At 39.3% G+C, this 14,808-nt stretch overlaps 1 protein-coding gene across 3 annotated transcripts in view; it reads right to left on the bottom strand.

Annotated features, from left to right (window-relative positions):
- Window positions 1–223: 223 nt before the first annotated feature.
- The window catches only part of Cenpc (centromere protein C), a 58,613-nt gene continuing 44,028 nt past the window's right edge, over window positions 224–14,808 (bottom strand). For 2 of the 3 annotated variants that reach the window (NM_001004098.1, XM_063273074.1), the window contains 6 exon segments: window positions 224–663; window positions 1,654–1,744; window positions 3,779–3,933; window positions 6,264–6,359; window positions 7,006–7,128; window positions 8,214–8,318. In NM_001004098.1, coding sequence (NP_001004098.1) covers window positions 593–663; window positions 1,654–1,744; window positions 3,779–3,933; window positions 6,264–6,359; window positions 7,006–7,128; window positions 8,214–8,318 — 641 coding nt within the window. In that variant the 3' untranslated portion in view covers window positions 224–592. 3 annotated transcript variants of the gene reach the window in all.

Below are 14,808 nucleotides of genomic sequence, written 5' to 3'. Positions count from 1 at the left end.
TACAAGGAAAGCCAAAGATAGGAAGCATATAAGAAAGTAGGAAAAAAAAAAAAACAGAATGATTCCCTTCTACAGAAGTAAGTCAGCATTGCTCTGAGGACACCTTAAAGTCACACTTCAACCCTCAAAACACCCAGACAAGAAATACATAAAACAAATCCCAGTGGTTTAAATCATTTCGTTACAGCAGCCATGAAAATTAATTCAGCACACTTACCACAGCTTTCTATTCGATTATTTAATGATCAATGATTTACAATTGATATTTGGAACCAACTACAGCAAATGAATGGACACATCAATCAGCTCTTTGATAGCAGATGGATATTATATTGTGGGAGCAGTGATTTTAGTTTCTTTTGTTGTTCTTTTTTTTTCAATATTATCAAAGCAACACCAACAAAATGGTCAACAGTAAGCACAGTATTTACACTCGAGGAAAAACCAAAAGACATATATAAGACTATGAAATGTTTAACAAGGAGTATAAAATGATTAACTAATGCAAAACTAAACAAAAATTTTACTTTAAAATAATCAGTTACAAAAATTTACATATAAACAATCTATTTTATATACATACACTTTTATTTCACCTTTTTATTTGAGTAAAAAGAAGACAACTTTCCACATTCAAGAGGTTTTTAATGTTGTAATGATTACCTAAAAGAAAAGAAACAAGAAAATACAATTATTTTAAGTAAAGTAACAAAAAGATATATTTGTTTCCTCGAGAATCATTTCTTCCTGAGTATTTCTTCACCACTTAACACATACAAGTATGTAACATGAATCAGTTATCTAACCTAAAGTAACTCATGAATCCAAAGACGCGAAAGTTAATCACCACCTCCTGATTCAGTGAGAATCTAGAAAAACATAAATTTCCCATCATTGTATTACAAAGGCAGAGTTAAATTAAAAATGTGTGTGTGTGTTTTTTTTAAAGCCAAAGGCTGTTTTTAATTAGTAATTTTAACAGAGTGTCCGATACTACACATACGACAGGCTTGCTTATGTAAGACATCACTGTGACTTCCTCTACATAGATCTACATAGAAGCTGATATCCATTCAAACAACAGAGTGTGGGGCTGGGGTGCACTCAATGAGCACTTGCCCAGCAATAAGAAAAGGGTCTCAGTTCAATTCCCAGCACCTCAAGACAAAAGTATATAAATATAGCTAAAATATTCATCCCAATGTGTACTTAAGGTGGAATTTTTCTCTCTCTTTTCCATTTATTTTAAACTTAAAAAGCAATTCTTGGTACCACAGGACACTATTAATGATACTTACTGAATGAAAGAATAAACAAGCAAATAAATTAAAATAACCTATATTGTAGTAGTCAAAAGTAAAGGGCTATATAATATCATAGGAAATACCACTGCAGAATTAACTTCCCTTATGGCTTGAAATACAGCACAGCTTCTACTCAATACTTTTATTATTTAGCAATAAAGTTGCCTGAATTTCACACATCAAAAACTGATATACTTACTTAATGAAAAGAAACTATGTTCTAAACTGCTTTGGCATAGTAACATGGTAGTTTATTTTGTCCACTGTAGCTTTTACATGAAGGGAACTATACACTACCAGGATTCTGACACGACACAATATGAATCTAAAAGACGCTAAGTGTTCTTACCTGAAGGAACATAGAATGAATCCCCGGTCGTTAGCATATAAGGTGTTTCATGTAATGTACATAGAAGGTCACCAAAGTTAACATAAAAAACCTGTAAAATTAAAAATAAAAATCTCATTTCAAATTGAACCACGACTATGCTACAGAAATTCTTAAATGAAAATAACTCTTCACAGATGTTTGCATTTTAATTTGCAGAACTTGGAAATACATCTTATGTGACAAAAGGATCTTGGAACAGGGAGTAATCCTTAATTTTACCTAAAACCCAACCTAATCACACAAACCTTATAGAGAAACTCCACTCACCCAACACACACACACACACACACACACACTCGGAGTGGAGAAATGAGGCAAAAAGAGCAATTTTAACCAACATGGTTTTGCACTGTTGCCGGTGGTGAAGCCAAGTCGCCATAAAGCCAGGGAACATCGCTGGTCCTCAGAGCTGCCAACGTCCACAGAACACTGAGCACAGCAGCTCTACCTCACATGGAAAGTAACTTCTCACAACAAAATCAGTAAACAGACTCATCCTTAGAAGAGAGCAGGCTGTCGGCATCTTCATCCCTGAGCCGTCATTCAGACGACCCAGCCGAGCCTGCCACCTGTGTGGCCACAGCAAGGTAGAGGCCACTACTTTAAGCCACTAGTATGTGGTTCTTTGTTAGGGCAAAAATAATAATAATAATAATGATAGTAATAATAATAATAATAATAATAATACCCTAATTAAATTTTATTCTAATTTTGTTCATTCGATGTTATGAAAAGTCAGAACCACTTACTTTAGCAGTAAACTTTTCTTAAAAAGAAAAATGTTATACTTGCTTCTTCAAAGATTACATGTTTTCTGGCAAAATAGTTCTCAACTAGAATGATGAATCAAAGATAAGAAGCCAAATCCCTTTTGTGAGTAGGGAGGAATGACAAAACAAAACAAAACAAACAAGCCATCTCACATGTTTAAACATCAAGATTAAGAAAGAAGTAGGGCCAGGCTGTGATGGCGCAGACCTCTAACCCCAGCACTCTGGAGGCAGGTGAACCTCCGAGTTCCAGGCCAGTGTGGTCTAGAGTGAGTTCCAGGACAGCTGGGGCTACACAAGAAACCCTGTCTCAATGCCGCCCCCGTTCCCCACCAAAACCAGAGTCCTTCAGCTGTGTGAGCTTCAAATTTGGGGAGTGGCAAACTTCACAATTACTCATATGTAGGCATTCTATTAATCTTTTTTTTAAACAATAAATCTAGGTATCAAGCCTGCAAACTGTGGGGTGTGGCTACCACTAGCTTCTCAGCAAAGTTCCTACTTTCAAATCTTAATTCTCAATTAGTATGGAGCCATCATGAGAGACATTTAGTGCCCTTCAAGTGACTTACACCACAATGTCCTCTCCCTTTCTGCCTCTCCCCTTCCTCTTCTCTCCCGTCCTCTCTCCCTTCTGCTCTCACTTCCCCCCCTGAAGGAAGTAAGCCTTCAGCAAACACATTTCAGGCTCCCAACAGAGAATACACATTCATTTCTGGAAACACTGAATCTACAGTACTATTGTTCAACTAAGTTACAGGTAGACAGGTGGAAGCAAAGTTCTAAAACACAATAAGGATCCAACAGAAAAGAATACTCTGTACATTTTTAAAGCCGCAAGAAACATTGTTTAAAATGTCTTCCTTTCTTTTTTCTGAGATTATATTTGTATCATTTCTCCCTTAACTTCTCTCACTTCAACCCCCATTCATTACCCCTCCTTGCTCTTTCAGATCCATGTCCACTTTTTCCTTTGTTGTTACGTGCGTGCGCGCGCGCGCGCGCGCGTGTGTGTGTGTGTGTGTGTGTCTGTGTCTGTGTCTGTGTGCATATATGTAGCAGTAGTTGATTAATCCTCTGTAATTACCCAGAGGCAGCAGCACAAGTCCCTCGCTACCTGCCCCAACAGGGGTATTTGTAAATGATTTGTAAATGACTGGTTAACTCCCAACAGATAAAATAAATGGAAGATTTCTTTGTGCAGTGTAATTATGGGACTTCCCTACCAAGTAAGTAGATTTTTAGCATATCATCAGAGAAAAAGAATCAGTTGTACTTCAGAAAAACAGAAATAAGTGGAGATATATACTCACTAATATATCTTGACCAACATGCTGTTTTCCTTTTTCTTCATGGGGTCCTAAAACCAATTTTCCAGTAGAAAAAAATGTTGTATTCAATGTTTTATAAACTTTCAAACCATGTTGCTCAACAAAAAAGTGGTATGTATCTCGTGGTCTTATAAGATCTAGGGGAAAAATAATAATACGCAAACAAAACAATCACAAACTAGACATGTTTAACGGCCTATAACTTAGCACTTAGGAAACTGAGGTAAAAGAACTGCAAATTGCAAGTCCACCCGGGCTACACACAGGAACCCCTACTGCAATAGAGAACTCAATGACACAGACGTGTTACTACTGCACACTGTCTGTTCTAATAGTCTATGTATTAACACACAGGAACCCCTACTGCAAGAGAGAACTCAATGACACAGACGTGTTACTACTGCACACTGTATGTTCTAATAGTCTATGTATTAACACACAGGAACCCCTACTGCAATAGAGAACTCAATGACACAGATGTGTTACTACTGTACACTGTATGTTCTAATAGTCTATGTATTAACATACAGGCAGGGTAAGATCACTGGCTCTGGAGCTAAAAGGCCAAAGGTCACATTCGGCCTGGACTATAAGCTCTGTGATTCTCGACTATTTAATCTCTGTCTCTACGCCTTAATTTCCTTCTTGTAAAAGGTATTAAACCGATTCTGAGAACATCGAAGAGTTTGTGCCTGGCAAAGGAAGAGTGACTGGTGTCAGCTAAGCACTCTGGTATTTCCCTTCCCTTAACACTAATGCCACAGTTGTATTGGGGACACAATAGCAAGCTCTAGGTCTCTACAAAGCCTAACATGATCCAAATAAAAATGTGTCACCACAACAACAGTCGGCCTTTGTCATTTGATGATTAAAAAGAAACATTTTTACTTCATTAAGTAAAAACTACAAGAAAGCAAAATACAAGGTTTGGCTAAATCATCATTGTCTCATTTCAGGTTTCCTTTGTGCTTATAAACCTTCCAAGCCTCTTAACACATTATCATCAGCTTCCAGGGTATATTGCTAGATAGCTGAGAAGGTTAAGGGTCATGTATACAGTGCAATAAGAAAATGCAGACTATTCAAACAAATAAAGGTTAAAACAAACACCTTTGATGTCAGCACTCAAAAGGCACAGGCAGAAAGCTGAGTTCCAGACCAGCCTGCTCTACAGAGTGAGCCCAGACAGACAGGGACACACAGAAACCTTGTCTTGGGGATTGGGAATCACACAGAGCAATGAAATGTTGAGAAACTATTTTCCTAGCCTGGAAGAGCTTGTTATGTTTTCACACTGAACAATACTTTCTGTACTTTACCTTCTCCTGCCTTGAATAAGCATATCAAGGGAGAATAACTCTGGTCAGAGGTTATCGAAAGGTGGTAAATGTAAACTAAGAGTTCATAGAGAAACTCAAGTGGTAATACCATTAGTGACTTGTAGGTTATCCAATCTGTTTGACTTGGAGGAAGAGTTATCATTTCTGTGGTCTGAATAAAAATTCCCCCACAGGCTCATAAAGCTCATATATTTGACTGCTTAGTCACCAGGGAGTGAGAGTTTGAAAGATGAGGTGTGGCCTTGTCGGAGGAAGTGTGTCTGGGGCGGGAAAGGGCTGTTTTAAGGCTTCAAAGCCAATGTCAAGGCCAGTGTCTGTCTTTGCCTGCAGATCAGGATGTCGGCTCTCCACTCCTCCTCCAGCACCATGCCTGCCGTCCCTGCTGTCGTGCTTGCCACCATGATGAGACTGGCCTAACCTGTAAACCTGTGAGCAGGTCCCCAACTAAATGTCTTGGTTATGCTGTCTCTCCACAGTCAGTCCTTTCAGTTATTAAAATAAGTACTTCCTACATGTGAATACTGCTTGACTGGTAAACACCCACGTATACCCTAGTCCCTACACTACTATATACCTCAGGATTATGTATGGCCTCCTAGACACTAAATGTTTACTGTCTATATGATAATATAGCATGAGGCTTCTAGACTCTTAACATTTAAGCTAATGTTTGATGGGGTGATTGACGCTATGAACAGTCATGTTCATAATTATCGGTGTCCAGAGGTTCAGAAGACAGTGTGTGCCCCAGTTCTGCATGGAGCATATCTTGGGGCATATCAGTTAATTTCCGTGATTTCTCATTAAAAGCTCCTCGTGTATCTTCTCAGTTACAGAATCCCAGGCAGTGCTAAAGGGGATAACACACCTGACAGGTAGTAGCACCACTTGAGCTCCAGAATCCAGAATACAAACATATGATACTGAATGTGAGATCAATGCGCATCCATAATTATTTTCACAGGGGCTGGTTACTGGAATAAATTTTAGTGCTGAGAGAGGGGGAGGGAAGAGAGAGAAGGACGAGGCAAAGGGGAAAAGAAAGATGAGGGAGGAAAGAGAGGGCACACGGAGACACCCAACCATTCAGTAGCTTCTCTGATGTTCACAATCACTCCTGAGCTTACCCATGGGGACAATCTCTCTTGTTTCCGGGTCCTTTGCCAATGTTGCCTGGAAGGGATCTCCCAGAGGAATATCCAGACTCACCTTTATCTTAGTCTCTGTAAAACAAATGCCACTGAAACAAAAGTACTTACTTAAAATTATCTCCATTATAAAAATAGAGAAAATCAGTACAAAATATAATTAGAAACAAGTTGTAAAGAAAACTGACAATTTAGCAACTACTTTCTGTTTATAAAGTTAGCATAATAATAAACAAAAATTCAAATTCTAAGACATACGATTCAATGTAAAGCCAATACCTCTGTGAGACATACGTCAACTTGTGATTTCAAAAGACTAAATGATGATTTGCATATTCCCTCAGAGCTGCAATTATAAAAAAGTTCTAAAAAAGTTCATTACATGTCTACTGCAACCATACTTTGAACGTAGAAAAGGGAAGGCTCATATGACTAAGTGAGGAAATATTTATACTATATAGTTATTTTTATAAAAATAAAACTGTCGGGGTTGGGGATTTAGCTCAGTGGTAGAGCGCTAGCCTAGCAAGTGCAAGGCCCTGGGTTCGGTCCTCAGCTCTGGAAAAAAATAAATAAATAAAAAATGAAATAAAATAAAATAAAACTGTCTTCTGTTCAAAATGGGAATATGGCATTCCAAAGTGAGATTTCCTGATGAGAATATTATATCTGAAGTTTTAGGAGGTATGAAATCTAAGTTATGTGAAAAACAGGTTCATACTTGTAGGGTTATCAAGATGGATCCGTTTCTTGTTAGTTTCTTTGTTGACTTTGTCCAGATTTCTTTTGGCCTTTCTTTTCACTGATTCTGAAGCTGGGGACACTATTTCAAGCACAAGTCTTCCTAAAATTTAAGAAAAAAAAGCAAAAATAGCATTTCTGGGGACATCAAAAGTTTAACGCAAAACATTTAAATATATTAGATTTCATTTCAAAGTAAGTACCAAGGGAAATATCACTGTCACTACATGCTACAGCTGTTAAAAAGACACAAATCTTAACCAATTTCAATTGAGTCTCTAACACTCCTAAGTCTACAAGCACAGATGAAGTCAGACTCAACGGATTGTTACTCAGTTGAAATCAACTTTTCAGTGGAGAAAGAACGAAAACAAAAAAGAGAGCTGCAGAAACTGGTAATGAATGGGAGGCAGTAAGTGTCCTTTACTGAAGTGTCCTTTAACATAGCTACATCCACTAAATAGAGAAGTAACTTCAACATTTAGCTCCTTGTGATCTCTCTATAAAGAGAAGAGTTGCTAAGAATGAGAAGGTATCATCTTTATCAGATATTAATTTTCTCATGTTCCGCTATGTTTCATTTTGGGCTAGAAGAATGATTCACCAGGAGAGACTTTGTACTGCTCTTATAAAGGCCCAGCGTTCAGGTGCCAGCACCCATGCGGGGCACTTCACAACCACCTGTCACTCCAGCTCCAGAGGACTCCAGTGACTCTGCCTCTGTGCATATCCTCACACCTACCCCCACACATATCACTGAAATAAAATACACCTTAAAAGGGATTCACATTGGACAATTAAAAACTTCAGATATCTAAAGGGCAATGTCTACAAAATAAGTCAAATAGCCAGTTATAAAAGAGAAACAAAATCAGCATTTCTATAATAATGAGACAAATCTGAATTTGAAACCTATTCTTTTTTTTTTCTTTCTTTCTTTTTTTCGGAGCTGGGGACCGAACCCAGGGCCTTGCACTTGCTAGGCAAGCGCTCTACCACTGAGCTAAATCCCCAACCCTGAAACCTATTCTTAATGTGTTTATTTGTGAATGGATGTGTGTGGGGGATGAGTCGGTGGTGATTAAATGAGGTGATGTATATAAATGTGTAGAATAAGGCCTGTCATATGGTAAATTAGAGCAATAATTCCTCCATTTATGAGATATTTCACTCTAAATTAGGTCTTACCTGATGAGCTTTCTTGATAATCTATTCGTTCCCCTCGCCAATATTCCAGAGGTTTCAAACGTATTCTATTAGATCTACGAACATTTGGTGAGTTGGAGGGCAATACTGTCAAAAGTTAAACAAAGATTCAAAATATTCAATAGTAGAAAGATGCATATTAACTCTTAGAACATAATGTTCCCATTAAGAGACAAAAATCACCACATTTCTAGATGTCTGTACAAATACAGCCCATGAAAAATGAAGCCTCTACATTGGCCAAGAAATAAAAACTTGATAATATCCATGTGTGAGAATATTAGTGGTATTATCTTATCTGACCAAGGCTACACTCTATATATTAACAGAATCCATGTTATAATATGAGATTCCTTTAGTTTATGACTACTGCTAACCTACAGAACCACTCTTAACCAGGGACTTCCAGTCATTTGTGCTATACACCAGGTGCATAAACTTTATCTTCCTTCCTGCTCCCCATTCTAGACTCCCTAGACAAATTAGTCCTGCTGCAGCCTGCCCACCTGAGCAACGCCTCCCAGCTCATTCCTAAGCCCTTGGGACCCAGCCTTCCAGTGTAGACAGTTCTTCCCCACCACACCTCTCAGAGTTTCCTTCTATCCCATCTCCATTCCTTTGTGACTTCTCATAGACCCAGAGAACATCTACAGGGACACCAGTCACCACATTTAGCTGGGAATCAGGGATCCCAAATCACACTTGGCTAGGACCCAGAATAGGCAATAGCAAGAAAGACAAGAACAGCCACCATACAACAAAGACAAAACAGAGAGCTATGCCAAGAAACACTCCAAGAGTCTAACTTCAGAAGTCTAGATTCCAGCACAAACACAAACATTAATAACCAAGACGCCTCCCCAGAGCCTGCACCCTGTTGTAACGGCCCCAGGAAACACATTTTAGCTGAAGCACAGCGAAGAACTGCAAAATATAAACAAATACGCTCCAAGGCGTTAAAGAGGATATGAAAAACCGTGTTAATGAAGATCAGGAAAACACAGAGATGAGTGAAATCACAAGAACAAGTCCAGACATGAAGGTAGAATTTACCAACAAGAAAAGAACCAGGAAAGAAAACTCAGACAAAAGTAAAACTGAAAATAGAGCGCTTAGGACATCAAACAAACTCCTCAGAAGCCTCATCAATGAGAGACACAGGAGGAGAGACTCTCAAGTGACAAAGAAAACAGAACAAACAGCTAGTCATAAAAGGTGTTAAACTGTAAGAAACCCAGACTCAAACTACTCAAGAAACATGGGACACTACAAAAAGACCACACGTATGAATAGTATATGTAGAGGAAAGAGATGAAACACAGGTCAGAGGCATAGAAAATATTTTTTAAATACTTATTTATTTATTATATATAAGTACACTGTAGCTGTCTCCAGACACACCAAAGAGGGCATCAGATCCCATTACAGATGGTTGTGAGCCACCATGTGGTTGCTGGGAATTAAACTCAGGACCTCTGGAAGAGCAGTCAGTGCTCTTAACCACTGAGTCATCTCTCCAGCCTGAAAATATTTTTAATAAAATGATAAAAAAGATTTTTCCCAATCTAAGGAAAAATACCCATCAAGATATGGGACCAGGAAAAAACAAATCAAACCAGAAAATCTTAAAGAAATTGAGCTTTTGATATATACCACCTACCAAAGTAAAATCGAGATTAAACGATGTGAACAGAAGATATCTAACAAGTACAATAGAAGCAATAATTAAGCCTCTCCACTACCCCCAAAAAGGGAAAGAAACACAGCCCAAGGATAGATGTGTACAGAATCCTACCACAATTGAAAGAACTAACACCAATATTGTTCAAATTATTCCACAGAATAGAAACTAAAGGGTTATTTCCTAATTGGTTTTACAAAGCCAATATTACTCTGACAGCAAAATTATACAAAGACCCAAACAAGAAAGAGTTACAGACCAAATTCCTTTATAAACATAGCTGCAAAAATTCTCAATAAAATACTTGCAAACTTCATGTGGGTCCTGCAACGGCTGGAGCAGGGAGGCTGGGGAAGGGGGTCTGTCCCTGACTCTGTTCCCGCCTGTAGATCCCGTATTCTGATGCCCTAACTGGGCTGCCTTGCCTGACCTCAATGGGAGAGGATGTACCTAGATTTGCAGTGACTTGGGATGCCAGGGTGGGTTGGTACCTGGGGGTGGGTGGGTTGGTACCTGGGGGTGGGGGTGGGGATGGGGGGACACGACACATCCTCTTCTCAGAGGTAAGGAAAGAGGGGATGAGTGGAAGGGCTGTGTGCGAGGGGGATAGGAGAGTGTGCAATCATGATGTAAAGTGAATAAATTAATTGAAAAAGAAAACAAAAACAAACAAAAATAAAAAAAGGGGGAATAGTTTTTTGAGAAACCTCCTTCCTGATTTTCATAGTGGCTGTATAGCTTTGCATTCCCACCAGCAATGGATGAACCTTTCTCTACATCTATGCCAGCATGTACTGCCATTTGTTTTATTGATCTTGGGCATTCTGATTGGCCTGGGGCATTCTGAAGGATTGCAGGCAAATGCCAGGCCATGTCTCTCAGGAGTAAACCAGTTCCTGTGAGACAAAACAAAAGGTCTATTCAAGACTGAGAATGTGTTCTTAGGTTCCAAAGATTTCTCCCTGGAATCAGGACAGAAAAACATCATGACATACTGAGTTTCTTGAGTATAACAGAAGATGACTGAATCAAAGGGAATCAAACCATCAAACCTGATGTGGCTTTCAAGCTAGACCAGCAAGAGTCAAGGATAATGGATGAAGAAATCCTAAGTCAAAACTTTTTAGAAATCTGGCTAGACAGTTGTTCTGAACTATGGCCTCAAGATAAACAAGACAAGCTTAAAAGAATGGAGAGAAGCAATGGAGCTAATGTTTGGAGGAAATAGGCCAGTCAAGCATGAACTCTGTTCCATATAGGTGGTCCATGTGAAAAAAAAAAATCCTTTAAATTTTTTATTCCAAAAAGTAACTATAAAAGAATAAAAAGTAAAATCAGTAACAAATTATTATTTTATCTAACATTTGATAGACTCTATAAATAAAAGAAAATTCCATGATTGTAATAAGTACAGAAAAGCAAGCAGTAATGAGTCGCAGCTCATTACAAATCAAATGACACATTCAGAAATCTGTTTGGAATGTGGTAGAATTTTTAACAAGAAATCACAGCTTACTGTACACCAGAAAAATTATACAGGAGAGAAGCCCTATCAGTGCAATGAATGTGGGAAAACTTTTGCACAAAAGTCCCTGCTTCCTAGTCACCAAAAGACTCACTCAGTAGAACCAGATGGTTGTGATGAACGTCGGTGGGAAGTCCCTGGTCATTCAGCAACAGAGAATTCATGCTGGACAGAAGCCCTGTGCACATGGGAAAGCCTACAGCAGGAAACCACAGCAAAACAGGCAGATGATTCACACAATAAATAAACCTTATCATCGCAGTGACTGCAGGAAAGCTTTCTCTCCGAAATTGAAACTCATCATTCACCAAAGAACACATATAGGAGAAAAACCCTATAAATGTAGTGAGTGTAGAAAAGCTTTCTTCTGGAATTCACAGCTTATTACTCATTGGAGGTCACATAGAGAGAAGAAACCGTATGTATGTAGTGAATATAAAAACGCCTTTAGGAGGAACTCATGTCTCATTAGGCATCAAAGAATTCACATGGGAGAGAAACCACAGAGAAGCAGGAAATGTGGTGAGGCCTTCATCAGAAAGCCACAACTTACTAAACATTGCATGACCCATACAGGAGAGAACTATCAATGTTATCACTGTAAAGAAGTCTTTTTCAAGAAGTCACAGCTAATGAGACATCCAAACAGTCACTTAGGAGAGAAGCCACGGAGATGTGCGGAGTGTGGAGAACATCCCCTGGACGGTCACAGCTCCTGACACATCAGAGGACGGACTCTGGGGAGAAACCTTACAAACACAATGAGTGTGGGAGGGCCTTCCCCCAGAAGTCAAGCGTTGTATCACAGCAGAGAACACATACCGGTAGAAACCCTACACATGCGGTGACGGTGGGAGAACCCACACTGGGGAAAAGCCCTTTGAATGTAGTGCCTGTGGGAAAGCCACAGATCCTTCAACATCAGAGAATTCACACAGGGAAGAAACCCTTTGCAACTCATTAAGCATCAGAGGCATCATACAGGAGAGAAGGCATAATGCAGTGGTTGTGAAAAAGCTTTCTTTTTTTTTTTTTTTTTGAGAAGACACAGCTTATGGTCCATCAGAAAATCCATACAGGAGAGAGGCCCTATACTTGTGGTGAATGTGGGGAATCTTTCCCTAGAAAACCACATCTAATGAGCCATGAGCCAATTCACACAAGAGATGAGTGCTGTCGGTGCAGTCAGTATGGAAGTACCTTCAACAAGAAGTCACACCTTATCAAACATCACAAAGATCATAATAGAGGCCATGTAAATGCAGGCAGCTTGGAGGGATGCTGTCAGTCGCGTTCAGGTGTGCCTCACACTTCTTGACAATATGCAGAAGAGTCTATCAAGACCATGACTGTTGAGAAAGCTTTAGGAGCTGGGAACCAGAATGCAGAAAAGAGACTGTGTGTAGGAGTAGATGGTATGAAAAGTAGTTTCCCCAGAAGACGCAGCTTAGTGCACGTGCGATAAGTCATGGTAATGATGGTCTTAGTACCTCTAGAGATAATGCTAGAGCCTCTAGTCAGAAGTTAGAAGAATAAAACAGGAGAAAAGCAAGTGAACCAGAGATCTCATCTGAAAGAGACAACCCATGGACCACTACAGGATGCTAACAAAGGACACTCTGAGTGAGAGTTCAAACCGATGATTCAAAGAGTGTAATTAGTGTGATCCTACTCAAGGGATTTGGGTGAAGGAGTTGTGTTCATTATATTACCGCAAAAAGTTGTCTGTTTTAACCAGCGAATGTGTTTGTAAAGACATCTGCTTTCTACTGTGGAGGAGGGATGAGCCAGATGGACTCTCCTGCCTTAAACAGCTAAAAACTGTACAATATACGTGAAATATTGTTTGTTTTATAATTGCAATCTACAAGTTGTATGTATTTTGGGGGTACAATGTGTCATTTCGATATATATATATATATAATGTGTAATGATCAGACCCGAGTAACTGACATAATGTGTATTACTTTATATATTTATCACTTCTCTGTTAGGAATATTCGAAAATCCTCTCTATTAGCTTTATGCTGTTGTTGAGACAGTCTCACTGTACAGTCTTACCTGGCCTGGAACTCCCTGTGTAGACCAGACTGGCTTTGAACTCATAAAGACATGCTGCCACTACAGCTGGGTGCTGGGGTTAAAGGCATGTACCAGCACACCTCGCTTCCGTTAGCTAAGTTAAGAGCTTGGGTGAGTTCTGTGCAGTTACCCAGTATGCTGTGGAGCACTGGGAGCTAATCTTAGAGCTGCATACTGAACTCATTACTCTCCTCTCCCCACTCTCCCTCCACCTCCGCCCCAGGTTCCAGGAATAACTTCTATTTCTCTCCTTTAAGATCATTACTGTTTAAAATCTATATGTGGTGTTTGTCTTTCCTTGTTGGATTTATTTCATCCTTGGGTTCCATATGTATTTCTACAAATCACAGAAATTCACTCTTTGGTGGCTGAATAATACTTCTGTGTACACATAGTGATTGCATTTGCTTTTTCTATTCATGTAGTTAGGCACTGAAGTTGAGTCCATCCCCTGAGCAACAGTGACTTTTGGACATAAAACAAACACAAGTTAGTAGTCCCCAGCACAGGTAGACGAATGGGGGTGAACCTTATAATTACCCAGCCTATTGTCTGGTAGCAGTTTTCAGGCGTTCAGGTACAAAACTAAACTCAGTTCTGCTGAACTTCAAAGACAGGACAGGCTTGTCTTTGGGGGAGACCACAGTATCTACAAGTTCTTGGAGAAGATGGAACTTTGCAGCAGTGGGACATTAGAAATCCGAAGGATTTCCCTTGAGTCTTTTAGTTTAATCAAAGATTGTACATCTGTCTGATAAAGCAAACATCTTGAGGTCAGGACAGAAAGCCCAGGACAGAAAGGAGTAGGGTAAGCGACTCACTGAATGAAGGAAATAGGTTCCTATCAGTGAGAGGAACCTTGGGAAGTATGGGCAGTGTGTAGCAGATAGATGGTTCAGAATTAGAGCTAATTATCCCTACTGTAGGTCCATAGTGAATGACATAAAAAGTCACCTGACAAGCCAGGTAGTGTCTTTGATCCCAGCCCTCTGGAAACAAAGGCAAGTAGAGCTCTTGAGTTCTAGGCTAGCCTGGTCTACACAATGAGTTTTAAAAAGAAAAATCAAAACAAAAGGCATTCAAAGAAGCAAGAAAGTACCAGGTATGGTGGAGCATATCTTTAATCCTAGTACTCAGGAGGCAGGAAAGCCAGGGCTCTTATACAAAGAAACTCTGTCTTGAAGAGAGAAGAAGAAAGAAGAAAATATATTTTATTCATAACTGGAAGAAAAATTTGTCAAGAGAAACAGAGCCAGAAAAGACAAAGATATTAAAAAAAATTTTATATA

The sequence above is a fragment of the Rattus norvegicus genome, chromosome 14, assembly GCF_036323735.1.
Source record: "Rattus norvegicus strain BN/NHsdMcwi chromosome 14, GRCr8, whole genome shotgun sequence".
In the NCBI taxonomy this organism is placed as follows: domain Eukaryota; kingdom Metazoa; phylum Chordata; class Mammalia; order Rodentia; family Muridae; genus Rattus; species Rattus norvegicus.
The sequence above is the reverse complement of the archived record's forward strand: the minus strand, read 5'-3'. Positions and strand labels throughout refer to the sequence as shown.